Source organism: Pecten maximus, chromosome 15, assembly GCF_902652985.1.
Source record: "Pecten maximus chromosome 15, xPecMax1.1, whole genome shotgun sequence".
NCBI classification, from domain to species: Eukaryota; Metazoa; Mollusca; class Bivalvia; order Pectinida; family Pectinidae; genus Pecten; species Pecten maximus.
In genome coordinates this window covers 20,288,715-20,315,811 of record NC_047029.1, presented here as the reverse complement: position 1 = coordinate 20,315,811, position 27,097 = coordinate 20,288,715, and the positions used below count along the sequence as shown (strand labels likewise).

General features: G+C 36.9%; 1 protein-coding gene across 2 annotated transcripts; it reads right to left on the bottom strand.

Annotated features, from left to right (window-relative positions):
* Positions 1-874: 874 nt before the first annotated feature.
* LOC117343496 (cytochrome P450 3A25-like) lies at positions 875-25,831 on the bottom strand. 2 transcript variants are annotated; one of them, XM_033905869.1, is made up of 15 exons: positions 25,759-25,831; positions 23,511-23,618; positions 19,613-19,709; positions 16,077-16,129; positions 15,038-15,134; positions 14,449-14,571; positions 13,752-13,840; positions 13,295-13,443; positions 12,787-12,923; positions 10,825-10,936; positions 10,406-10,563; positions 8,653-8,741; positions 5,360-5,497; positions 4,562-4,724; positions 875-2,940 (listed from the first exon to the last, which is right to left on the bottom strand). In XM_033905869.1, exons 2-15 carry the CDS (start codon positions 23,591-23,593, stop codon positions 2,869-2,871), a joined length of 1,560 nt encoding a protein of 519 aa, XP_033761760.1. In that variant the 5' UTR covers positions 23,594-23,618; positions 25,759-25,831; the 3' UTR covers positions 875-2,868. The 2 variants fall into 2 exon arrangements, with proteins under 2 accessions (XP_033761760.1, XP_033761759.1); XM_033905868.1 differs by having other exon boundaries at positions 25,703-25,826.
* Positions 25,832-27,097: the final 1,266 nt, after the last annotated feature.

Sequence of the window (27,097 nt, the reverse complement as noted above, 5' to 3'; positions counted from 1 at the left end):
TATCCCATATATTACACAAACTTGCCATGTCGTTTTGCTCACAAGTGTCTAAAGCACAAAATAGGAGCATTGGTTTGACCAGCTTTGACGTTATTATATGTATAAACGCTGTTTTTATTTTGACCTTGAATTGCAAATGGCGGTCGTGAACGATATCACACAAATATGGCATATAAGGAGGTATTTAAAACATCAAAAATGCTCTTATTAGACAATATAAAGTATTCTTGAAGTGGCAAGAAGACTGTTTTTAAGAAAAAATGTTCAACCGTTGAGTTTGGGGTAAAATATGCCTATTTCTGAAAAAGGCTGCAAACTCACCATTTTAACAAATTGACATTCAAATGTTCATGTTACTATGATGAGATGTCTTAAAAGTATGATATAGGAGTTTTGTTATGAACTGAAATGCCTCCTTTAAGCCATATTTGTGTAATATTATTCTCAGCCGCCATTTGCATTTCAAGGTCAAAACAAAATAAGTGTTTATACGTACATACAGTAAAATCCAGTCAAACAAATGCTCCTACCCTGTGCTATAGACACTTGTGAACATAACAGCATGGCTATTTTTCAGGTTTGATCATTTGCGTGACTTAGAATTATTCCATGCCAAATCTTACCACAAAGAAGAAACTGGTAGCATCTATAGCATATTATTGGTGATTGTAAGAAGCTACATATCCAAACAAACATTTTGGTATATTACAGGATATTTTTTGTGCAAATCTTAAGGTATTTATTCGTGTTTGAAATTCAACACTATTCTGCTATATAGATGACCCTTAAGTCAAAACCACACCATAGCCGACTTTGCACCTCCTTTCATTCCAATTTATTTGGAAGCTATTATAAAAAAAAACATGAAAGGCTGTATAGATATGTACATTTTTATTTCTAGACTCAAGTTTAATACAATGTACATTGAAAAATGGTCCAATGTATTAGAAACTAGTGATATTGAACTAAAAAAATAAATAACTGTTTAAAACAACGATTGATGTTCGTTGAGATGGCTCTAGTACAGGCTTATACATAGAATATTGTCAACAAATGACTACCTTGCGTAGTTAAATATATATGACGATAATTCTTGTACATTTTGTAAAGAAGTTGAAACACTTTTACATGTGTCTTATGAATGTGAACACGTTTAGAGGCTGTGGATATTACTTGAAAATTGGATATTTGAAGAAAAAAAACTCGCTGCCCTGCAGGTAGGGCGTAAGAATTGTACCTGCTGCCCCCATTGCATGATCGTAAGAGGCGACTAAATTTGGGATCTTATATTTTCTCTTCTTCCTGAACAACTTTCTTCTTCCTAATGTCTCCCTTGACAATGCCTCACTTTTGGCGAGTGACAGAACGACTTATTACATATACATTTACATGTATTGACCAGTCTTTACACTGAGCGGAGTTATAATGATTATATAATGTTGACAAATATTGACCAAACTTTTCACCAAAAATGGCAACTCGCTTAATTAGAACACTCGGATAACTCAAAGTTTTCTTGTGGTCCCGTCGAGTTCGAGTTAACGAAGTTCCACTGTACGTGTGGACTATTACAATATGGGAAAATATACATCAACAATAAATAGTACACTTTATTCACTCACAAATGGAGGTTTTTTCATAATCTTTTTGATCAATAGACAGAAAAGAATTATTCATCTGTTAGCTATAGCTAAAGCTACACACTTTGGTATTCAACTTATACATATATATACAGTTTGTGTATGCAAGTGTATGTAAAAGTTGTCTTTGTTTCTTTCTGTATCATGTGATTACTTTATGTTGAAATCTTAATATAAATGGCAAAAGTAAAAAAAAAAAAAGTTCCGATCTTTGGGCAGGATTAGGGTAAGTAATAATTAAAGCTCTCTATATGCTAAATGGTTTTGAATTGACTGAATACGGAAAACATTCAAGATGTCATTTGTTTACAAACAAATTACGTTTTTTTTCACAAAATGCTTAAAAATAAATAGCATCCGCGGTATATTTACTGTTTTAGTATTTTGGTATTTAACATCCACGCAGACTTCAACTAAGATGACTACCACTTCCTTTGAAAAGTTTTTAAACAATATTATATGGCTGGCAAATGTATATCCTCTGTCGTAGCCATGTGTAACATAAGTTGCAAATATTTTTTTCCCAAATACATGCATATGACGTACTACATGTATATTGACTGCTATAAAAATATATAAACTAATGTAATACCCTTCTTTTGTGTGATGTCATATAATCATGGTATATAGGAAAATAATTATTTGAAAGTGCGCGGGCTGATTGATAAGTTGTGAGCCTCATATTGAAGGAGGCACCCAAGGTGTTATAAGTCCTATTATTCTCTGACAGTTTCAGCAAAAAAGCTTCCAAGTGAGATTAACAGCGGTTTAGTTCGTGCTGTCGCTTAAATATATTCTTGGAGTGCATCGTATCTATTCTAAGACATTTCTTTTGTTGCATAATTTGTTAAGTTGCAACAGTGAACGAAACTGTCCAACTCGAAATCGATCAAATGCGGTAGAAATATGAACACATCATACAGATATTCCGTCTGTGCAATAAACAGAGTTGTCGTTCCTAGGGAAGAACAGGTCGATTTCACGAACATTAATAGAAAGATACAATAGTTGCATCATCGCGCATAAATGGACAAAACGTAAGTGGAACAAGACGCTATGTTGGAGCTTGACTCGCAGCACTTATTGTGTATAAATATAAAGATCATTTGTTCATATACAAAAAGGAATTCCATCTGTAAATTATTCTTTCATAAAAGTATTACATGTATATACAGTCGATGTCTCTGGTATCAATTTCAGGCCACGTCAGTAGTTATACCGGACCGGACTAGTTCCTCTTTTCGAATTTTAGGAACAATCCCATGGGGATGTTGCCCATCTTTGAAACTTTCACGGGAACCTGCAATATACATAAACATGTGATAATTATTGAAAATCTTCCAAATTTTGAAAAATTCTTTTTACCCAATACATATTTGATTTCAATAACAAATTTGCACTTGAACATTTGAAAAATATTACCAGGGAAACTTCAAAAATCATTTCGATAAAAATGTTATACAATCAACTATAATCAATGAAGATATTTTAATACTGGCCAGATAGAACGATGCTACCTGTCTATCGAGGAGACCCATGGGGCGTAACAGTCGCATGAGTTCTGAAATAGTTTATCAGTTTGTCCCTTTTGGCCATGCCCACCACTCCCTGTGGTAAGTCGGGCCAACAGTGCGCATACCATCAAATTGCCATCCAATGCTTATAATAGTAAACATATATTTTAAAATGCGATTCCCTATGTTTACTATAATAAAGTGTATCCCTTTCCTAGTGAGAAAAATGAGACCCAAGGGTCACGAAACAAATAGGCAATCTAGGACACTTTCACATACATGTTTTTGTATCAAGGCTTTTTCATTCCAACATAGCTGGGTAAAGCTAATTCTAAAATTTCAGGCCTTTTTGGGCCCAACCCATCAGCCCCTGAGGGTCAATCAGGACCAACAGGTGTATACAATATCCCATACTGATATTTTAAACAAGTTATTATTATGATCAATGATATTTAAACAAATGATGCAAAATATGTGATTTTCCTATATAACTTAAAGTTAAGTTTACTCCTTCCCGGCGGGAAACGTCCTCAGGATCAAGAAATCCACAATTTTGATAATAAAAACATCTTCAAATCCTTCTATCTAAGAGTATTTTCTATTGCTTCCTGTCTCGTTCATGAGAGGAAAACTTTTGAAATTTTGCTACTACATGTACTATTAAATTTGTTTGATGCGGAAGTATGTTTCGTCTTTAAAAATAGATTTTAAATGGTTTCCTGTTGTATTTCGCCTGCCCTGCAGGTAGGGCGTAAGAATTGTACCTGCTGCCCCCATTGCATGATCGTAAGAGGCGACTAAACTTGGGATCTTATCTTTTCTCTTCTTTCTTAACAACTTTCTTCTTCCTAATGTCTCCCTTGACAATGCCTCACTTTTGGCCTTTAGTTGAGCGTTCGCCCCTGTGAGGAAGGTTTTGGGTTCTGTCCCCTGGCCGAGACATACCAGAGTCTTTAAAAATGGTAGTTGCTGCTCCTGCTTAGCGCTCAACAAATTAGGAGTGGGACGACTGGTTCGCCCGTTGTCAGTATAATGTGACCGGGTGGGGTGTGCTGCTGGGTGTCTTCGGCAGTATGCTTCAGTGAGGTAGCACTCTAAATCGGCAAAAGATCCGGCCTATCACAAGGAGACTTAACACAAACATACTGCAGCTTCCCAAAACACACATACGCACTCACCACACGCATGCATGTCGCACGCAAGGGAGGCCGTCCTTAAATGACCTTAGCTGTTAATAGGACGTTAAACAAAATAAACCAAAATTGTATTTCGCATGTAAAATAATATAGCAAAACAAATACACGTATTTTTAACATTCATATATTAAAACCATCAAATGGTCTCCATATATCATAAATACAAACACACACACACACACACACACACATATATATATCGTGTGATTACCTCAGTCTTTGGACTTTTAACAGGTCGATATTTCTGTAGAATTCTGGCAATACCGATCTTGAGTTCAAGGAGCGCTAGCCTCATGCCAACACAGTTGCGGGGCCCAGCACCAAACGGCATGAAGACGAATGGATCCCTGTTAGCCTTGGCCTCATTTGTGAATCTATGGAGGGGTAATGTATAATGATGAATTAATGTCAATGTTATGATTTCACATAACAGATTATTGGTCAAATGAGTGGATCGGGAGTGATCTTCAATAATAAGTACATGGTTAAATGGAATAAACGAACAATACATACACACGGATATCATTGAAATGTACGGAGGGAATGGGACTAAGTGTTCTTGAAAAGTAGAGGTTTTCTTTTTCATCGACAGCATTGCCGATGAAATTGATGATTTTTCCTGTCACCATCCCGGTTTTCCTTTAGAAAACCCGACATTATTCCTAGATTTACTAGGCGAGTGTTGGAAGATGGAGCAGACTGGTCTGGAACGTCTGATTTTATTCCCCCAGTTCCTCCCACAGGATATCCGTGTAATCTATATTTTGATTTCGATATCTCGTTTTTTCGATGATGAAATAGAATTAAAGATTTTGTTTTCATCCGTTTGTTTTATATGTGCGTTTATAAGTTAATTTCAATTTTTGTCAGACTAATTCATTTTGTAACCATGGCTCCGATCGCTCAAATTAAAACATTAGGAGATTCTTACTTAATGGTAACATTTGCTGTTTTTCAGACGATTGAAAGTGTGGATTAAGAAAGCAAATTGTGTAAGATATCAACTTGCCTTTCTGGATCATATTTCTCTGGCTCTGGCCAGTATTCGGGATCCATGTGGATAGCGCCTATTGGTATGTTGACAATCATTCCTTTCGGGATTTTTATATTTCCAATGGTAACGTCATTGTTTGCCATACGGTCAATCCTATATACAAAATAGAAATAATACATCAATTCGCCGGACAAACTTTTCTAATGTCAGCATACTTCACTGATGTTTAGATAATAAACATGAAGATACTGATGTTAAGGTAAAACCTTGCAAGACAAACGGGTCAATGGGAATACACGGTCATCTGACAAACTCTTGGAGCAAGGACAAACACCTCAACCCGAAGGGCTCAAACCAGCATCATTACCATAACTTGTCTGTCTACAGCCAGTTATGTTTTAGACCACATTTCGTTTTAATCCATTTTGGCCAATGAATAAGTAATGTTTTAAACCAAAATGTCGGTCAAGTTTCTATTTTGGGGCTTCACCTCTCTGTCCCAGGGGTTGGACTAACCTCATTTATATAAATTATGATTACCTCCCCCAATAATGTGTCAGACCAAATTAGGGTGTAGTCCATGAAGGCATTGAGGAGGAAAAGAATCTAAAAACAGAATTTAGGCTTCCGCTTTTGGGGTCTTACCCCACTATCCCCAGCGGTCACACTAACTGCATTTATATACAATTTATTGGTCTTCAAGGATGTTTTAATGGTAATAAAATATAAGGTTAAGCTAATAACAAAACAACATATATAAACCAAAAGCCTTCAATCGTAATTTTCTATAAAGTAACGTATTATATCACCACAGTTATACAAGAGACAAGTGTCTATGAAATTATTAACTGCTCTGCTTAAAATAGAAATTTATTCTCAAGGTTAATAACAAATCTTACAAGTTAGATAAGTTTTACTCACCAATTCACCATTATTTATGATACTGATAGTTATTGATTTGTTTTCATCAAAATCTGGTCAAATAGTTAATTTTTCAATTTAAACAAATTGAACACTGACTGGTTTATTTTTAGAACGAATACATATTAATTCACATTGCTTAAGGATTTACTCCTCTGTGGTTGCAAGCCTCATTTTGATCATGTGTAAGGTTATTTTGTCATTATCATTAGTAAACACGGATCGAGAAAATGTGTCAGAAATCTAGTCTTCTGTTGTTTATATAAAATCTTTCACAAGCATTTTGATAAATTACCCATTCGGCAGCCATTTTGAAAATGCATATTTTTTTACCTTCATGAAAAGCCCATATTTCACATTTTTTTTACTCTAGATTGATCACTCGAATGTTCAGTGTGTAGCCATTTGTAATTGTAGCAAGCTTATTTTGCTGTACAACTTTTAATGTTAATGAAAATAATATACTAGAATGTGGATAATTATAAGTTTTATTCATTTCTGGTGTAAGTGAAGAACTTCATATTTCTGACAAAGAAATGACGAAAATAAAATAATAATAGGACCAAAAAAGAAGCTCATGGACCTTCCATTTTATGGTAGTTTTAGAAAGACTAGCTTTTTTTTCTTTTGGTCTGCTAAATATTTTAAAAACTTTGATAGCAGATATTTATATGAAGGGTTAAATCGCCAAAATATGGGGAAGGGAGTATTTCGCCATTGAAAATTAAAGGGTAGATTTAACTAAAATTACTTTCAAGAGTTAAATGAAAAGATTAAAGACATTTAACTACAAAAATACCATTTTTTCAGTTTTGTAAATAATATATCTTTTAGGCGAAACTATTTATAGGAAAGTATTTTTTCTGGTCAAGCTGTACACAAAACTCTATTAAAACGTCAATGGAGATGTATTTACGTGTTAAATTTGTTCTTATGACAAGGACGAGGACCACATTTAATCGACGTAAATCACAACTTTATTACATTAAACAACCATGAAATATATTTTCGTATAAATCCTATTTTCTCCCCTTACTAGTGTCTACTCGAAAACACTTTTGAGTTAATACAGATAGGATTTCACATATACATAATGCCGTTATACCCTTCTCCAGTCGTTAACTACAATTATTCAAAGTAAAATAAAATTCGATAAATAATCAATACTATTCAGGAACATCGCTACCGAGTGTAACTAAATTTAGAAAATTTACTCATTCTTTTTCAGTAGTACATCTGTTTAATGCAATATGAATAATTATAAAAAATAATAATAATATATCTGCAGTTTAGCAGGTAGAATGTTCCTGCAAAACGAACATGAAAATAAACTGCTCTCATCTGCATACACTCTTCTCAAGTCAATTACAAACTGATTCATGTCGTATTAAGGTTTCCCCTCTCTTTGATTATTCAATTGTTAACGTACTGGGTTGTGCAAAATGATTAAACTTGATACAGTCGTTATTCGTAATGCATTGTCATTAAGTCACGAATTAGAACAACCTTATCATAAAACCTAGTTTCTGAAGAACATCCTATATTTAAATGTACAATTACAAAGGACCACTGCCTTGCAGGTAGGACGTAAGAAGTGTACCTGCTGCCCCCATTGCATGATCGTAAGAGGCGACTTAATTTGGGATCTTATCTTTTCTCCTTCTGAACAACTTTCTTCCTAATGTCTCCCTTGACAGTTGACAATGCCTCAATTTTGGCCTTTAGTTGAGCGTTCGCCGCTGTGAGGAAGGCTTTGGGTTCCGTCTCCTAGCCGAGACATACCAGAGTCTTTAAAAGTGGTAGTTGCTGCTCCTGCTTAGCGTTCAGCATATTAGGAGTGGGACGACTGGTTCGCCCGTTGTCAGTATAATGTGACCGGATGGGGTGTGTTGCTGGGTGTCTTCGGCAGTATGCTTAGTGAGGTAGCACTATAAATCGGCAAAAGTTCCGGCCTATCACAAGGATACTTAACACGAACATACCAGAGCCTCCCAAAACACACATACGCACTCGCCAGATGCATGCAGGCCGCACGCACGGGAGGCCGTCCTTAAATGACCTTAGCTGTTAATAGGACGTTAAACAAAATAAACCAAAGCTAACAAAGGACCATTGGGTGCATATAGTTATTATTTCATTTCGCTAAATTGTGTTGTCAATGTTGGCGTAAGTTAATTGGATTACAATTGCAAGTAATAAATTGTGTAGTTTTGAATGTAGTTTATGCACCATTTTTAACAATGAAAAAGTGTTAACACAAAAGTTAAAGGGAGGAAACTCATTCTTCATTCACAATTTATACATCAGACACATTACACTTTGAAAGGTAATATCCCAAAAATTCCATAACATTTTACAAGAAATATTTTGTTTAGATTTATATTTACCTTGCCGCAGCAGGAAACAGCCTCATTGATTCATTGATACACATTTCCATGTAGGAGAGATTGCCCGCGTTATCATAGTCTGGGGCCGCCTTAAATGACAAAAAAAATCCTCTGAAGCATATATTTACGATATACAATTGATAAACTAAATAAGTGTAATGATATTCTTCATTAGGTTGGTATATATAAAGTAAAATGCATCCACTACACTGGCGTCTATTTAGAGATTTTAAAATACTCGTGTTAACAATTCTTTTTCTTTTGGTTTTGTGAATGTTTTTCCATTTTAATGTTTCTTTTTAAATCCATATTGATTTGTATCAATGATACGTCTCTGAACGATGTAGCAGCTGTTTTGCAGTTTTGTATTTTTGATCCGTAATTTTCAGTAGCTACAATATTACAATCTAATATATCAATCCCTGTATTGGGATATCGTAACTACGGAACTTTTAGTATAACATTTCATCAATCACACTTCTTCTATACGTGTACTGAAGTAGTAGCGGGAATCATATAATTAGTAATCATCCACAAGTAACATTACTGAGTAACAGGTTACTGTTACTATGACGACAACAGTCATCATAGCATTGTACGTATCTAGTAACAACGAGGACCTGAAAATACTATGTAGTTGAACATATTCGGAGGCGATCTAATTTCCATATATTTGTAGTCATTAAATACAATGCAAAAATAAATATCCAACGTACATTTAGGGATGTCTTTAATGCAGAATATTTACTATGCGAGCGAAATTCAACTTTCCCGAATTAGGTCCCTCAGGGACAACCGCGAAATATTACCGCCATTAAATTTTAGAAGGGCCCAATGGGCACGAATCGCTCATCTGCTAGTCGGTGATCCTTTTTATACATTAACATAATTGAGAACAAGTGTATCAGATACCAGATATAAGATCTCGGGGCCTCTCGGCTATTTGAAAAGTTGTCTTATAAATATTTTGGCCAGTTCAACTCTTTCAAAACTAAATCAAGGCCAAATTCATTCATTTAAAAAATAATCCAAGTCCTTCACCCATGCATGCTACCAGCTATATATCAGGTTGCTGGACCCTCAGTTATCGAGAAGTCAAGGGAATATTTTAGTTCATTTGACCCCTGTTACTTTGAATAAAGGTCAAGGTCTTTCATCTGAAAAAAACCTTGGTATCCCTTCACCGCAGCATGACAAAGATCCAATATCAAGTCCCTGGACCACTTGGTTATTGAGAAGTCGTTTTAAAATTTAAGCCTATTTGAACCCTTTGACTTTGAATAAAGCCCAAGGTCATTTATTTGTACAAACTTGGTAGCGCTTAAAAAAAAGCAGCCTACAGACACAATATCAAGTCCCTGGGCGAGAAGTCGTTTAAATAGTTTAGCTTATTTGACCTCTATGACCTTGAATGTCAGTTAAGGTCGTTCATTTGAACGAACTTGGTAGCCTATCAGCCCAGCATTCCACACATGCAATATCAGATTTCTTGGCGTTTCGATTAGAGAAGTTGCTTTTGAAGATTTCAATGTGTTTGACCCCTATGACCTTGAATGTAGGCAAAGGTCATTAATTTGATCAAACTCGCTATGCCTTCATATTAGCATGCTACAGGCCAAATATTAGGTCCCTGGCCTCATGGTTATTGAGAAGAAGTTGTTTAAATGGAAATGTTGACGACAGACGCCGCGCCATGGCATAAACTCACTCGCCTAACAACTATACAATGCATATCAGTAACGGCTTTATCTACCTCGCCCAGCGTTTCATCAATTTCCCGCATGAGTTTGTCACAAACTTCAGGGTGGAGGGCTAGGTGGTACATGAGGAAAGAGATGGTGTTGGATGTCGTGTCGTATCCGGCGACATAAAACAAGGTGGCCTGGGCGATTATCTCGTTTGAGTTCAGCGCTAAAACGTACGTTAAATATTAAAATAGTAGTTATTACGTCTCAACAGCGTGAATTATCAGCTATTAAATATCAAAGGAGTATTCTAATTTGAGTGGCAATGGACATTACGTCAAAAACAACAGAGAACACAGAAATTAAAACGAAACCGTTAATACAAAATAAAATTAATAAAAGATCTTACTAGACACATCAGAATTATTTCATTCCACGAAATGTATACAGAACGGTTTTATTACACATGGTCTCTGTTCATACTTACTATTTCGTGTCCATGTTGAAGATGTTTCACTAAAATCCTGTTCTTCCTTATCCGGCTTTGTGCTTTCCCCTCCTTCAGCTTTTACCAATATCCCGAGAAAATCATTATATTTCTGCAAGAAAAGGATGTCAGTAAAGAGGACCAACAAGAGCACATCATATACAAGTTTATGTTTTCTCTGTGGTGCTACCCGACTTCCATGTTTCACAGTACATTGTTAATCTAGGATTTACACCTAAGCAACGAGTTAACTTCATTACGATTATAATGTTTAGAAACAACAGTCAAGAGAAGATCCTAATTTAGGTCGCCTCCTACGATCGATCTAGGCAGCAGGTCGTCAGTTTGTACTTGGTTTAATTTTGTTTTGTTTTGTTTAACGTCCTATCAAAAACTATGGTCATTTATTAAAGATCTCCTCTTTGACACTGCCTCACTTTTCGCCTTTGGTTGAGCGTTCGCCCTGCGAGGAAGATTTTGTGTTCTGTCTCCGGGACGAGGTATATGAGAGTCTATAAAAACGGTAGTTGGTTCTCTTGCTTAACGCATTTTGGGAAGTGGGGAGACTGGTTCACCAGTTGTCAGTATAATGTGACCTGATGTAGTGTCCTTTTCGTTGACTCTTTAGTATTAGTGATGTAGCACTTTAAATTTGGCATCAGCCCCGCGTAATCACAAGGAGACAAATATACATTCACGATACGCGTGCATCTCGCACACTGAAGAGGCCGTCCTTAAATGACCTTGGCTATTAATAATTTAATAGGACGTTAAACTATACTTAAACGAACCCAAACATGTTTAGTGCATTTTGTATAACGTCCTATTAACAGACAAGGATATTTAGGGACGTGCCTGGTATTGGAGGTTGAGGAGTATCCGAAGAAAAACCATCGGCCTACGGGCAATACCAGGCAACTGCCTCGAGCAAATATGTACAGACGCCTACGGCACCACCAAGTAGAACGCCACAGTTGAATGTTAGACACATCACAGTCATATTCAATTATCGGTCCTTCCCTGGACTTGATAGGTATGCTGTTATTGTTTATAGTGATGTTGAATGTTAACCTTCAGATTTGTTCATTCAAGACACCACACATTTCAACAAATATTTCCAAAACTGAGCTGGAGTGCTGACCAATGCGTGTATTTCACCTATGATTTATGACTAATGGGGTCCATTACATATCTAAAAGGTTGAGTCATTCAAGATGATCTTAAGCGCGATATCTCACTTTCGTAGGAATTGTACCATTATCAAATTTTATTTTATACGCCTAAAAATCACACATTAATCGATCTTTCATGAGAACAGTCCTTTCACCAAGTTTCGCTATGTCGTGCTGCCGGCGAATCATGAAATCGTTGCCATGATGATGTTTTGATTGACAGAGAATAAAAAGAACAGGCGATGACCAAAGAGGTCTGCGGTCAAAGGCCAGAGGTTAGCCAATCAGAATTGTAAGAGGTCAGAAACGTTCAATAGGAGGCGTGTGAAGTGGTGTGTAAACAAAAACAATAATTTTACGAACGATATATATCACATGATCAAAGTTGTGAAATGGACGTTGTTGTTGGATAATATTGTTCATTGCTAACATGTAACTGTTCTTATTAATGAAAGAACACGCATTACATAATTAGGGAAATGTATTAAACGAACAGAAAGCATCGCATCAGCTCGAGACCTTGACAGGATTAGAAATACTATATCGCTATTGTTTTGCGTTACATCGTATATTATGTAATCACAAAAACTTTGTTGAACTAATTATAAAATGACAAATGAAAAACTTATAAATTTGATATGAAATGAAGAATAATCTATAATCCTAAATACCAGTTTATGTATAATGTTAATACCGGTATACTAAGTAGTCATATAAGGACACTTGTTCTTGTGTAAGCGCACTTGAACATAAATAGTGTAGTTATCAACGTGAAATCACACAAACGTACCCCTGGCGAACTTCGTCTTTCCTTCAACGCTTTGTTAGTGACGCGCGAGAAAAAATCAATAGCAGGCTTAACTTTTGTGAGCTGAATTCCAAGAAAGCGGCAGAGGCTCAAAGTCCATCCCAAAAATGGCAAAAAGACTGAAAATGCAGCGTTTAGACAGCAACTATTATATCATGTTAACAGATTTGTCTTTGGATAATTACAAACTAAATAAAATGTCGAGAAATATACAAATAATCGCAATATACTGTACGACAAAACTAGATAAACCACCACATATTAAAATTAACAAAGTATTCATAATGTTGACAGTAAGTTGAAATTTGAATGACGTACTGGCGACGATGTGAAGCAAAATAACACATTTTACTGAATATATTTACAGTAGATTTCACGTTTGATCTCTTGTTTCTGAAGAAAGATACCTTTTTTCTGATTTATGACCTAATATTATTATTTTATTTTATAAAATATCAAATTTCTTTATTACGAAGAGGGAATTACTCACAAACAATAACTATGAATACTGCCAAAGAACCTGAATCGCTGAAAAGCCGGGCATGTTTCAAGAAAGGATCATCAGGGTTATTCTGACTATCGACGTCAAGACCAAATGCTGTTCCAGCAATCACATCCATGGTAAACGCTCCGATGAAACTGGGTAGAAAATGCATCATCTTATTAGGTTGTACCTTAAGTGGTTTGATAACAATAAATGGATATATACTTTTCGTCTTTGATAAATAATCAACTGCATCTTGCACAAACCCTATTCCGTCGACTGTAAAATTTTCAAGTCGCTTACAAGGCCGGCAGGGGAATTAATCCGGTCGACTTGACTGAGATGTCAGTGCACCAATACTTATTTCGATACAACAATGATTCCACTAAGATATCTATAAATTGGTAATAGAAAAAAGAATCATCCTGAAACGGTATCACGTGCATTAAGGATTTTTTCTTACGTTTTCATGTCAATGTCTTCGTCTCCTTTAACCTTTGCTTCGATGTGTTCCATGAGTTTGTCGGCCGAACCGTTAATAATCGGTGTCATCTGATAGGACCGAATATAAAAAAGTTTTTAATCTACTACAACGTCAATACACAAAATTACAGAAATCACGAACATCAAGTAATTCGAAAAATACAATGTCGACATCACAACATTGTCAACATGAAAGCAATATGTCAAATCTGCAAAAAGAAATATTTCAGGACAATATCTCAAATAAAAGCCGCTACAACATTGACAATGCACAAGGAATAATTGTATCAAAATGGATGCAAATATTACCACATCGCCAACACGAACACCTCAAATCATACTTGAAACAGACATCACTGCATTATCAACGTATCCAGACATCTTAAACCATAGCTGATAAAAATAGCACAACCTCTTAAACACATGAAGACAATATCACATCAAGTTGATTAAAATAATACTCCATCATCAACACAATAAAAAATCACATGAGCACCACACCCTCAACACACACAGACAATATTTCTATCAAAGTTAATTAAAATACTACATCATCAACGTAAAAACACATCATTTGTTGATTAAAATAGAACCACATTTACGTTAACTTACATTATATCACTATATTATTAAAGACTAGTAGTTCAAGCATTAATTGTATAAATATCAATTTTTACCTGTCTCAATTTCTTGCTACTGAACGTTGGTGAGACAGTGTTCCGGACGAATCGCCAGTGGTCATCTTGTATTTGTGTAAGCATGGAATCCGTGATAGGATCGGTGTACTTTTTGAATGTGTCCTAAAATTAGAAAATATAACCATTATATATGCCCTGTGATGCCGTAAAACTGATACGTGTCGTGTGATGATGTTGTTTTATATTTAAGCATTGATGTCATTAATTTAGTTTCATTGGGGATAAAAAACTGGCTGCAAACTGTATGACTCCTCAGGCGAGTCCTTAAGTCATTAAACGTTGTTATTAAATTTGAAGCAAATCAGTTCTCAATTGTTCTAGCTATTTCTCCGAAACAGCAGAAACGACGTTTAAAGTTATTCAAGGCGCGATAACTAACATTAATTAAGGTCAGGAGAAGCGGCACTAGATCTTTTAAAGCTGTTAATGTCTTAAACATTGTCGCAAAGTTTGAAGAGAATCCGTGAATATTGTTTACAGTGATTGCACAGATACGAAGCACGACAGACATACGGGCAAGCCAGAATTAACATACACCGTTTCGGTGAAATTAAGGTTTGGTACCTACCCTTCTGTTGACAAAGCTTTTGAAATCCTTTACCAGGACATCCTTAAGAAGAGCGGGATCGGCAATGTACAAGACTGGGATATACGATTCATACATCCTGTCGTTAGAACAAAACACCGCTTTATTGTCGTGTGCTTCATTCCATATAGAATAATACTTATCATACACTACATATACTAACCATATACTTTAAATTCTTATAAACTCTAGATACTTATCATACACTGTAGATACTAACCATACACTGTAGATACTCATCATACACTGTAGATATGTACCATACACTGAAGATACTTATACATTAAAGATACTTATCATACACTATAGATAATTATAATACACTGAAGATATTTATCATACACTTTGGATACTTATCATACACTGTAGATACTTATCATACACTATAGATACTTATCATACACTGTAGATACTCATCATACACTGTAGATATTTATCATACACTGTAGATACTTGTCATACACTGTAGATACTCATCATACACTGTAGATACTCATCATACACTGTAGATATTTATCATACACTGTAGATACTTGTCATACACTGTAGATATTTATCATACACTGTAGATACTTATCATACACTGTAGATACTTATCATACACTGTAGATACTCATCATACACTGTAGATACTTATATACTTATATACAAAAATCGACTATGACAGGATATATTTCATTGTCTTCACATGTTTTTATAGGTAAAGAAAACTTGACCATGAACTTGTAACATAAATAACATGAATCTCAAAGACCCGCTTTTCAGAATTGCTTGTGAAGTGTTATGTTGTATCTTAAGATTAAACATAGGTCCTTACAGAACGAATGGTGAAGTGTATTTTATAAAAGACGGTTATTTGTAAAACCTGTTAAGTTTGATTGGGTTTGGTTTTATTTGTTTACCGTCATATTAAGTAAACAGCACAACGAACACATTATATTTCCGAAAATCGTAATACACGAATATAAGCTTCCAGTTTGTGTTCATTAGTGTGTTGGTACAAGAAAAATCAAAAGTTTACCCGAAGACTTTGCCATATTTGCGGTACATATCTAATTCCGTCTTCACGAGTCCCTGCAAAACAAAAGATGACCAACGCTTTATAAGTATACACGAGATTGTGGTACAGACTGATGTCATTGTCACCACAGTATGACCATAGCTTTATAAGTATACACGAGGTTGTGGTACAGACTGCTGTTATTGTCACCACAGTATGACCAAAGTTATATAAGTATACACGAGGTTGTGGTAGAGACTGCTGCCATTGTCACCACAGTATGACCAACGCTTTATAAGTATACACGAGGTTGTGGTACAGACAGCTGTTATTGTCACCACAGTATGACCAAAGCTTTATAAGTATACACGAGGTTGTGGTACAGACTGATGTTATTGTCACCACAGTATGACCAAAGTTATATAACTTCACACGAGGTTGTGGTACAGACAGCTGTTATTGTCACCACAGTATGACCAAAGTTATATAACGTCACACGAGGTTGTGGTACAGACAGCTGTTATTGTCACCACAGTATGACCAAAGCTTTATAAGTATACACTAAGTTGTGGTACAGACTGCTGACATTGTCACCACAGTATGACCAAAGTTATATAACGTCACATGAGGTTGTGGTACAGACTGCTGCCATTGTCACCACAGTATGACCAAAGCTTTATAAGTATACACGAGGTTGTGGTACAGACTGATGTTATTGTCACCACAGTATGACCAAAGCTTTATAAGTATACACGAGGTTGTGGTACAGACTGCTGTTATTGTCACCACAGTATGACCAAAGTTATATAACGTCACACGAGGTTGTGGTACAGACTGATGTTATTGTCACCACAGTATGACCAAAGTTATATAACGTCACACGAGGTTGTGGTACAGACTGCTGTTATTGTCACCACAGTATGACCAAAGCTTTATAAGTATACACGAGATTGTGGTAGAGACTGCTGACATTGTCACCACAGGGTGACCAAAGTTATATAACGTCACACGAGGTTGTGGTAGAGACTGCTGACATTGTCACCACAGGGTGACCAAAGTTATATAAGTATACACGAGGTTGTGGTACAGACTGATGTTATTGTCACCACAGTATGACCAACGCTTTATAAGTATACACGAGGTTGTGGTACAGACAGCTGTTATTGTCACCACAGTATGACCAAAGCTTTATAAGTATACACGAGGTTGTGGTACAGACAGCTGTTATTGTCACCACAGTATGACCAACGCTTTATAAGTATACACGAGGTTGTGGTAGAGACTGATGTTATTGTCACCACAGTATGACCAAAGTTATATAACGTCACACGAGGTTGTGGTACAGACTGATGTTATTGTCACCACAGTATGACCAAAGTTATATAACGTCACACGAGGTTGTGGTAGAGACTGCTGACATTGTCACCACAGGGTGACCAAAGTTATATAAGTATACACGAGGTTGTGGTACAGACTGATGTTATTGTCACCACAGTATGACCAAAGCTTTATAAGTATACACGAGGTTGTGGTACAGACAGCTGTTATTGTCACCACAGTATGACCAACGCTTTATAAGTATACACGAGGTTGTGGTAGAGACTGATGTTATTGTCACCACAGTATGACCAAAGTTATATAACGTCACACGAGGTTGTGGTACAGACTGATGTTATTGTCACCACAGTATGACCAAAGTTATATAACGTCACACGAGGTTGTGGTACAGACTGATGTTATTGTCACCACAGTATGACCAAAGTTATATAAGTATACACGAGGTTGTGGTACAGACAGCTGTTATTGTCACCACAGTATGACCAAAGTTATATAACGTCACACGAGGTTGTGGTACAGACTGATGTTATTGTCACCACAGTATGACCAACGCTTTATAAGTATACACGAGGTTGTGGTACAGACTGCTGTTATTGTCACCACAGTATGACCAAAGTTATATAACGTCACACGAGGTTGTGGTACAGACGAGGTTGTGGTACAGACAGCTGTTATTGTCACCACAGTATGACCAAAGTTATATAACGTCACACGAGGTTGTGGTACAGACGAGGTTGTGGTACAGACAGCTGTTATTGTCACCACAGTATGACCAAAGCTTTATACGTATACACGAGATTGTGGTACAGACTGATGTTATTGTCACCACAGGGTGACCAAAGTTATATAACGTCACACGAGGTTGTGGTACAGACAGCTGACATTGTCACCACAGTATGACCAAAGTTATATAACTTCACACGAGATTGTGTTAGAGACTGCTGACATTGTCACCACAGTATGACCAAAGCTTTATAAGTATACACGAGGTTGTGGTAGAGACTGATGTTATTGTCACCACAGTATGACCAAAGCTTTATAAGTATACACGAGATTGTGGTACAGACTGCTGACATTGTCACCACAGTATGACCAAAGCTTTATAAGTATACACGAGGTTGTGGTACAGACAGCTGTTATTGTCACCACAGTATGACCAAAGTTATATAACGTCACACGAGATTGTGGTAGAGACTGATGTTATTGTCACCACAGTATGACCAAAGCTTTATAAGTATACACGAAGTTGTGGTACAGACTGGACTGCTTTCATTGTCACCACAGGGTGACCAAAGTTATATAACTTCACACGAGATTGTGGTAGAGACTGATGTTATTGTCACCACAGTATGACCAAAGCTTTATAAGTATACACGAGGTTGTGGTACAGACAGCTGTTATTGTCACCACAGTATGACCAAAGCTTTATAAGTATACACGAGGTTGTGGTACAGACTGCTGACATTGTCACCACAGTATGACCAAAGTTATATAAGTATACACGAGGTTGTGGTACAGACTGATGTTATTGTCACCACAGTATGACCAAAGTTATATAAGTATACACGAGGTTGTGGTACAGACTGCTGACATTGTCACCACGGAGTGACCCACGTTATATAACTTCACACGAGGTTGTGGTACAGACTGCTGACATTGTCACCACAGTATGACCAAAGCTTTATAAGTATACACGAGGTTGTGGTACAGACTGATGTTATTGTCACCACAGGGTGACCAAAGTTATATAACTTCACACGAGATTGTGGTACAGCCTGCTGTGATTGTCACCCTTGCCTGACCAAAGTTATATAAGTATACACGAGACACTGGTAGGGATTACATTCACAGTCAACCTTGCGTGACCAACGTAATAAGGAAACATGATATTTTGATAAGTACTACTTTCATTTTCATGCTTCATATTTATAGTTATTTAAGTATACACAAGAATACAATCACTGTCATCGTTGATTGACCAAAGTTAGACAAGCATGCATGACACACTATTTTTCGTATGACTAAAACTGGTTAACTATACTTGATTTTCTGATAAAGACTGTCTATTTCACCTGTGATTCCCACGTGACATTAACAGTCAATTACATTTAAAACTTCATCGAACGAGTTACGTTTTCATCGACTGCTAAATTCACTTAAAACATCAATGAACGTTTTTCTATCCCACACATCATACAACAAATGAGCTATATACATACATCTTTTATGAACATCCTCATGTTTCCGAATATCGGGTTAGGCTTGGGACCGTCGATCCCCATCTTCTTAAAAGTGTTGTGATTCCAAGACATGTACCTAAAATAAATGAATCAATTAACAACAAAAAAATCACATTCTCGTGCTAACAGAACAGGCTAAAGTCAGCGGTATTCTCACGTTAAGGAGACAAACTAGAGTTATAAAACCACCCGAGCCGTATTCTCACGTTAAGGATTCAAACGAGTTATAAAGCCACCAGAGCGGTATTCTCACGTTAAGGAGTCAGACTAGAGTTATAAAGCCACCCGAGCGGTATTCTCACGTTAAGGAGACAGACTAGAGTTATAAAACCACCCGAGCGGTATTCTCACGTTAAGGGGACAGACTAGAGTTATAAAACCACCCGAGCGGTATTCTCACGTTAAGGAGACAGACTAGAGTTATAAAACCACCCGAGCGGTATTCTCACGTTAAGGATTCAGACGAGTTATAAAGCCACCCGAGCGGTATTCTCACGTTAAGGAGACAGACTAGAGCTATAAAGCGGTATTCTCATGTTAAGGAGACAGACTAGAGTTATAAAACCACCCGAGCGGTATTCTCACGTTAAGGAGTCAGACGAGTTATAAAGCCACCCGAGCGGTATTCTCACGTTAAGGATTCAGACGAGTTATAAAGCCACCAGAGCGGTATTCTCACGTTAAGGAGACAGACTAGAGTTATAAAACCACCCGAGCGGTATTCTCACGTTAAGGGGACAGACTAGAGTTATAAAGCCATCCGAGAGGTATTCTCACGTTAAGGGGACAGACTAGAGTTATAAAGCCATCCGAGCGGTATTCTCACGTTAAGGAGACAAATTAGAGTTATAAAACCATCCGAGCGGTATTCTAACGTTAGAGAGACAGACTAGAGTTATAAAACCACCCGAGCGATATTCTCACGTTACAGAGTCAGACTAGAGTTATAAAGACACCCGAACGGTATTCTCACGTTACAGAGACAGACTAGAGTTATAAAACCACCCGAGCGGTATTCTCACGTTAAGGGGACAGACTAGAGTTATAAAACCACCCGAGCGGTATTCTCACGTTACAGAGACAGACTAGAGTTATAAAACCACCCGAGCGGTATTCTCACGTTAAGGGGACAGACTAGAGTTATAAAACCACCCGAGCGGTATTCTCACGTTACAGAGTCAGACTAGAGTTATAAAGCCACCCGAGCGGTATTCTCACGTTAAGGGGACAGACTAGAGTTATAAAACCACCCGAGCGGTATTCTCACGTTAAGGAGACAGACTAGAGTTATAAAACCACCCGAGCGGTATTCTCACGTTAAGGGGACAGGCTAGAGTTATAAAACCACCCGAGCGGTATTCTCACGTTAAGGAGACAGACTAGAGTTATAAAACCACCCGAGCGGTATTCTCACGTTAAGGGGACAGACTAAAGTTATAAAACCACCCGAACGGTATTCTCACGTTAAGGAGACAGACTAGAGACAGACTAGAGTTATAAAGCCACCCGAGCGGTATTCTCACGTTAAGGAGACAGACTAGAGTTATAAAGCCACTCGAGCGGTATTCTCACGTTAAGGGGACAGACTAGAGTTATAAAACCACCCGAGCGGTATTCTCACGTTAAGGGGACAGAATAGAGTTATAACACCACCCGAGCGGTATTCTCACGTTAAGGAGACAGAATAGAGTTATAACACCACCCGAGCGGTATTCTCACGTTCAGGAGACAAATTAGAGTTATAAAACCACCCGAGCGTTATTCTCATGTTAAGGAGACAGACTAGAGTTATAAAACCACCCGAGCGGTATTCTCACGTTAAGGAGTCAGACGAGTTATAAGGCCACCCGAGCGGTATTCTCACGTTAAGGTAGCACACCACAGTAAGACAGCCTGGCCATGGGCAATTTTTTTGTTAAGCAAATAACTCCTGTATTATGATATGCATAAAAAATGAAAAAATAACTGTACACTATAATTGGTATATTCAGTATGAATTAGTACATACAGGCTTCACATTTATTAAAACAAAAATCAATAAATTGGTTCCGGATTTTAAATATCCGGATTTTCCGAACGTGTGTTTACACAGGAAATTTAGTTTTGCCTACAGCGCAAAATGGAAGCCCACAGAAAAGGTAAGATAGCGAAAAACTTAATTTACAACATATGTCCAAACAAGATTAATTCTGTCTTTGGGATAGAGATATTTAATTTTAAATAGGTTTCAGAAAAAAAATTGTGTAGAGAATTGTGCCATTTAGGGTCAAATATCATAATATTTTGCAATTTTTGAGAATTTTTTAAGCTGTTACCATGGTATTAACAGCTCTAAAAATCACAGAAAATATCAGTTTACTTATCCTTCAGAGCTCTATTAAAATTGCAAATGTTGTACAGATTTCAAATATATATACTTTATTAGAGGTTATATGTAAGGTTAACTGGCAATGTTTACATATCTAAAACATGTGCCATATTTTTCAGAATTTGGCATTTTTACTGTACACTGCTACCTAAGGGGACGGACTAGAGTTATAAGGCCACCCGAGCGGTATTCTCACGTTAAGGGGACGGACTAGAGTTATAAAACCACCCGAGCGGTATTCTCACGTTAAGGAGTCAGACTAGAGTTATAAAACCACCCGAGCGGTATTCTCACGTTAAGGGGACAGACTAGAGTTATAAAACCACCCGAGCGGTATTCTCACGTTAAGGAGTCAGACTAGAGTTATAAAACCACCCGAGCGGTATTCTCACGTTAAGGAGACAGACGAGTTATAAAACCACCCGAGCGGTATTCTCACGTTAAGGAGACAGACTAGAGTTATAAAACCACCCGAGCGGTATTCTCACGTTAAGGAGACAGACTAGAGTTATAAAACCACCCGAGCGGTATTCTCACGTTAAGGGGACAAACTAGAGTTATAAAGCCACCCGAGCGGTATTCTCACGTTAAGGAGTCAGACTAGAGTTATAAAACCACCCGAGCCGTATTCTCACGTTAAGGAGACAGACTAGAGTTATAAAACCACCCGAGCGGTATTCTCACGTTAAGGGGACAAACTAGAGTTATAAAGCCACCCGAGCGGTATTCTCACGTTAAGGAGACAAACTAGAGTTATAAAGCCGTCCGAGCGGTATTCTCACGTTAAGGGGACAGACTAAAGTTATAAAGCCACCCGAACGGTATTATCACGTTAAGGAGACAAACTAGAGTTATAAAGCCACCCGAACGGTATTCTCACGTTAAGGAGACAAACTAGAGTTATAAAACCACCCGAGCGGTATTCTCACGTTAAGGGAACAGAATAAAGCTATACAAAACAAATTTGTGAAAGATCCTACACTTCCTGAGAAATAGTGGTAACAATCTTGAACCTGTCAAAATTCAAGACGGGCGCCTGTCGGTCATTTTGTTTTGCTGCTTTTTCGTTTTTCTATCAGTCTGAAAATTGCATACAGTATACACAACGAGGGACATAACCTATTGGGCATCCTTCATATGACTTAGTGAGAAGATAATTAGCGGTAACAAGGATTATTTAAGGACGGACGGACGACGGGCCAAGTAATGATTGTGGATTTAAATCATTAACCATTTGATCATGGTGGGCTAAAAATAAAATTTAAAAAAAAAACCGAAACGAAACGCATTTGAATTCTTTTCTGCTCTTTTGTGGCTTTATATCTGCCCCCGATCGTATGAAATAAGTTTGCTTCACGACGAAAAATCTTTTATGTTTGTGACGTCCTGAATAAGATACACACTTGACACATGTATACACCTGACATCCGTGAAATGAACATATGTCGCTCGCTCATTGACTGCCATAATAACTAAATCACACAAACTAAGACTTGCATAAACACTTACACAACATAGGCCACAACGAGGCCGACCAACAACGACAGCCATTGTAACCAGGTAGGAATATCCACCAACCCCAGCACCTCCATGTTCCTCGACAGATCAGCTATGGTACTGGAAAGAAACGATCAAAAATAGGTCACATTTTACGTCGGAAGTGTAACATCTTTATACACAGCTTGGAGATAGCATATGCATCATGAGTCAGTGAGAGTATGAATAATCAATATATATATTTTGATTAAATATGTCGTCAAAAAAAATCTGGGACATATATAACATTATTCAGTGGCGCAGGAAAGGGGGGGGGGGGGGGGGATTCCCCCCTCCGCACTTTTTGAGATCTAAAATCTAAAAAATAGAAATTTTGATATTTATTTCGATAAATATCTGTAAATTTTCTAACCGAAAATGTTTTATTGAAGGCAACGATGAAAACTAATAAAAAAAACTATAAATAATATTATATATCCTGTAAAAATATATCAGTACTATGTTTTTTTTTAATCATATACATGTAACACCAGCCTTGTCAATGTGGCTTGACACAGAAATGCTTCTAGTAAACGTCAGCAACTAAAATATAACGACAGCTTTGTCCTAACGATGACTGTGATGATTACCGGAATCTGGTAATAATTTGACCTATCTATGGTGGCTCGTTAGGGCCAAGTATCAAATCTCGCATTCTCGACCAAAGGTCAAAAACGCGAGAATGTCAAAACGCGACGGCGAGGGAGCGAAATTGCGACGGCGAGAGCTTCGCCGTCGCGTTTTCGCATTCTCGCCGTCGAGTTTTCGCATTCTCGCGTTCTCGACCTAAGGTCGAGAATGCGAGATTTGATACTTGGCCCTAACGAGCCACCATAGATATCCTAGTACAATCTATACCGAGGATGTCAATTTAACCGTATTTTGTAGTCTTGCCCTTGAAACCTCTGAAAATGTGCTGCCCACTGGGATAGGTCAAAATAAAGTCTGTAACATATTTTCACGTCCCTGTTTCAGTGACCGTTTTAAAGATCTGAAGTCGCACATATAACATATATACCAACTGGAATTCCGACCACATTGCTGCAGGGCAGTATAATACATTTTGTATTAAAACTGATATCAGTTAGAAATACATTTTTGCATTTGACCTTTACTTGGGATATTAGAACTTTCATCGCATAAGATAATTACACAGGGACATGTTACAACGTTTCTGTGGAGCTTGTGTAGTACAAAAAGTATTATCAGTTTGACTATTATTACTATCAATAGTATTATCGAACGGCCCATTCATGCTGAAAAGTTCAGTATAAGTCCAACCAATAGTCATTAAAAATGGATATTTAATGAAACATAAACATAAGGGTGTGTTGAATTGGGACACCCAGGAAGAGCTCTGGCTATAGCATATATCGCATCTTTTTGGATTGGAGTGATTTATTACCAACAAGTGCAAGTTTCTACAACGGTTTAAAATATTGAACTAGTATCTGAAAACTGTCGGTTCCGCGATGGAAAGTCATATCTCGCGGAACCGACAGCTTTAATATTTTGGATACATCAACAATTTTAAATCGATTTCGATATGTTAAACCGTTATAGAAACTTGCTCTTGTTGGTAATTTATATATATTTAAATCATGTCAATTCAATAAGATGTGCTATATATGGTAAATAGTTCATTGCTTGCGATTCACAGAGGCTTCAAAAAGTAAGGATATTCAATGTGTTATATACGATAGACAACCTCCTCTCGGCGACTGTCTCTAATGTGAAGGGAAGTATTTACAGATAGTTACTTCAACAGAGCGTACATTGTTATCTACAGAACATATTACGCCTTTGGTCAATACAGGCAGTTTGTACATGTCCAAAAATAAACACGCATATGCCACACGCATACATCTCGCACACTGGGGAGGCCGTTCGTAGATAGTCTAATTAGCTGTTGATAAAGCCCCGAGTTTCCTCTGGCCCTGACACCGTGTCTGCTGTACGTAGGGACCCTGCACCATTGTGTGAGGGCCAGAGAAATATTATCGTCTGCCATCTGTCGCTACAGTTTGAGTAGGTGTGGATTTTACTAACCAGAACACAGGTTTAGGTCCAAATACGACTGTAAAAGTTCTCATGCCCCTGTGATAAGTAGTAAATCCCGTTATACTTTAAAATACGGCCATTATTATGTAAACATCAATACGTACCGTGTGTGTCAGTAATACAGGATGTATATACACGCGCTTTTCTGGAACAAACGTACCTGTCCCTCGACGATGTCTGCACGCCTCTGATATTTACGTCAATGTTTTCAATATAAACACAGTCAGTCGCTTCAGTACACATACAATGTATCACGTGATGACCTGTCAAGGCTGTGTTTATATTAGGAAGTTAGTAATCGATTTTGTGTTGTCAGCATATTCGATGGTCATAATGTAGTACGTACGAGTTGCCGAAACCTATGGAACGCCAAAGGTGCCTTATATGATAAATATACATTATAGGATCTAAATATACTATTACATATCATATTATCATTATATGATGCGATATTGTCATTAAATGGTATCATTTTGCTATTATATGATGCGATGTTGCGAATATATGATGTAAAAAATCATTATATATGGCGCGACATTACCATTATATGATGAAATGTATCATTATATGATGCCATATTATCTTTATATGACGTGATTTTCCTATTATATGATATGATACATGGTTCCGTTGTCTATATGTATAGGTATTTTTATCGATTTTTTGATATAAGACTTGACATGCCCCTGTGGTCGGAGGGCATGAAGTCTCATATTCCTACAGGATGCTGATCAGATGCGAGCCCGCGGATTTGTACCGGGCCTGGTCACGTGAGCGCTTTCGTATTATATAACGATGAAATATCTTATCAGGTGAAGTGCGGTCATATAATGATGTATTAATTGTCATCATATAATACTGATTTATTATCATGGTGAAACAATGTCATACAAATAATAAAATCGCACCATATAAAGAAAACATCCGATCATATGATGAAAAAATTGCATCATATAATATGAAAATCGTACCATATAAAAGTAAAATAACGCCATATAAAGATGATATCGCATTATATAATGATATTAATGTATCATCATCTAATGATACATATAGAATATTACATGGTAAAATCCATATCGTATTATATAATGATAATGTCTTGTCATTTAATGATACATTTTACATTACATCATATAATGATAATATAGCGTCATATGATGATTTTTTGTTAATACATAATAGCTACATTCCATCACTTTATAATGACATTATCGCATCATATAATGATGATATTATATCATATAATAGTAAAGTCAAATAATATAATGTGTATTTATCATACAAGGCAACTTTCGCGTTCCATAGAAACCTGTTTCAGCAGACAACTCGCACATATTCGTTGTATTTTAAAGGAACCACGAGACTGTAATTCAAACAGAATTATTTAAAATTTTATTTCAATCACATTAACAAAACATCATAAATACATTACATTTTAACGTACTAAAAGTACACGTATATTTCTGTCGGGTATAATATTAATATCAGTTAAAAAT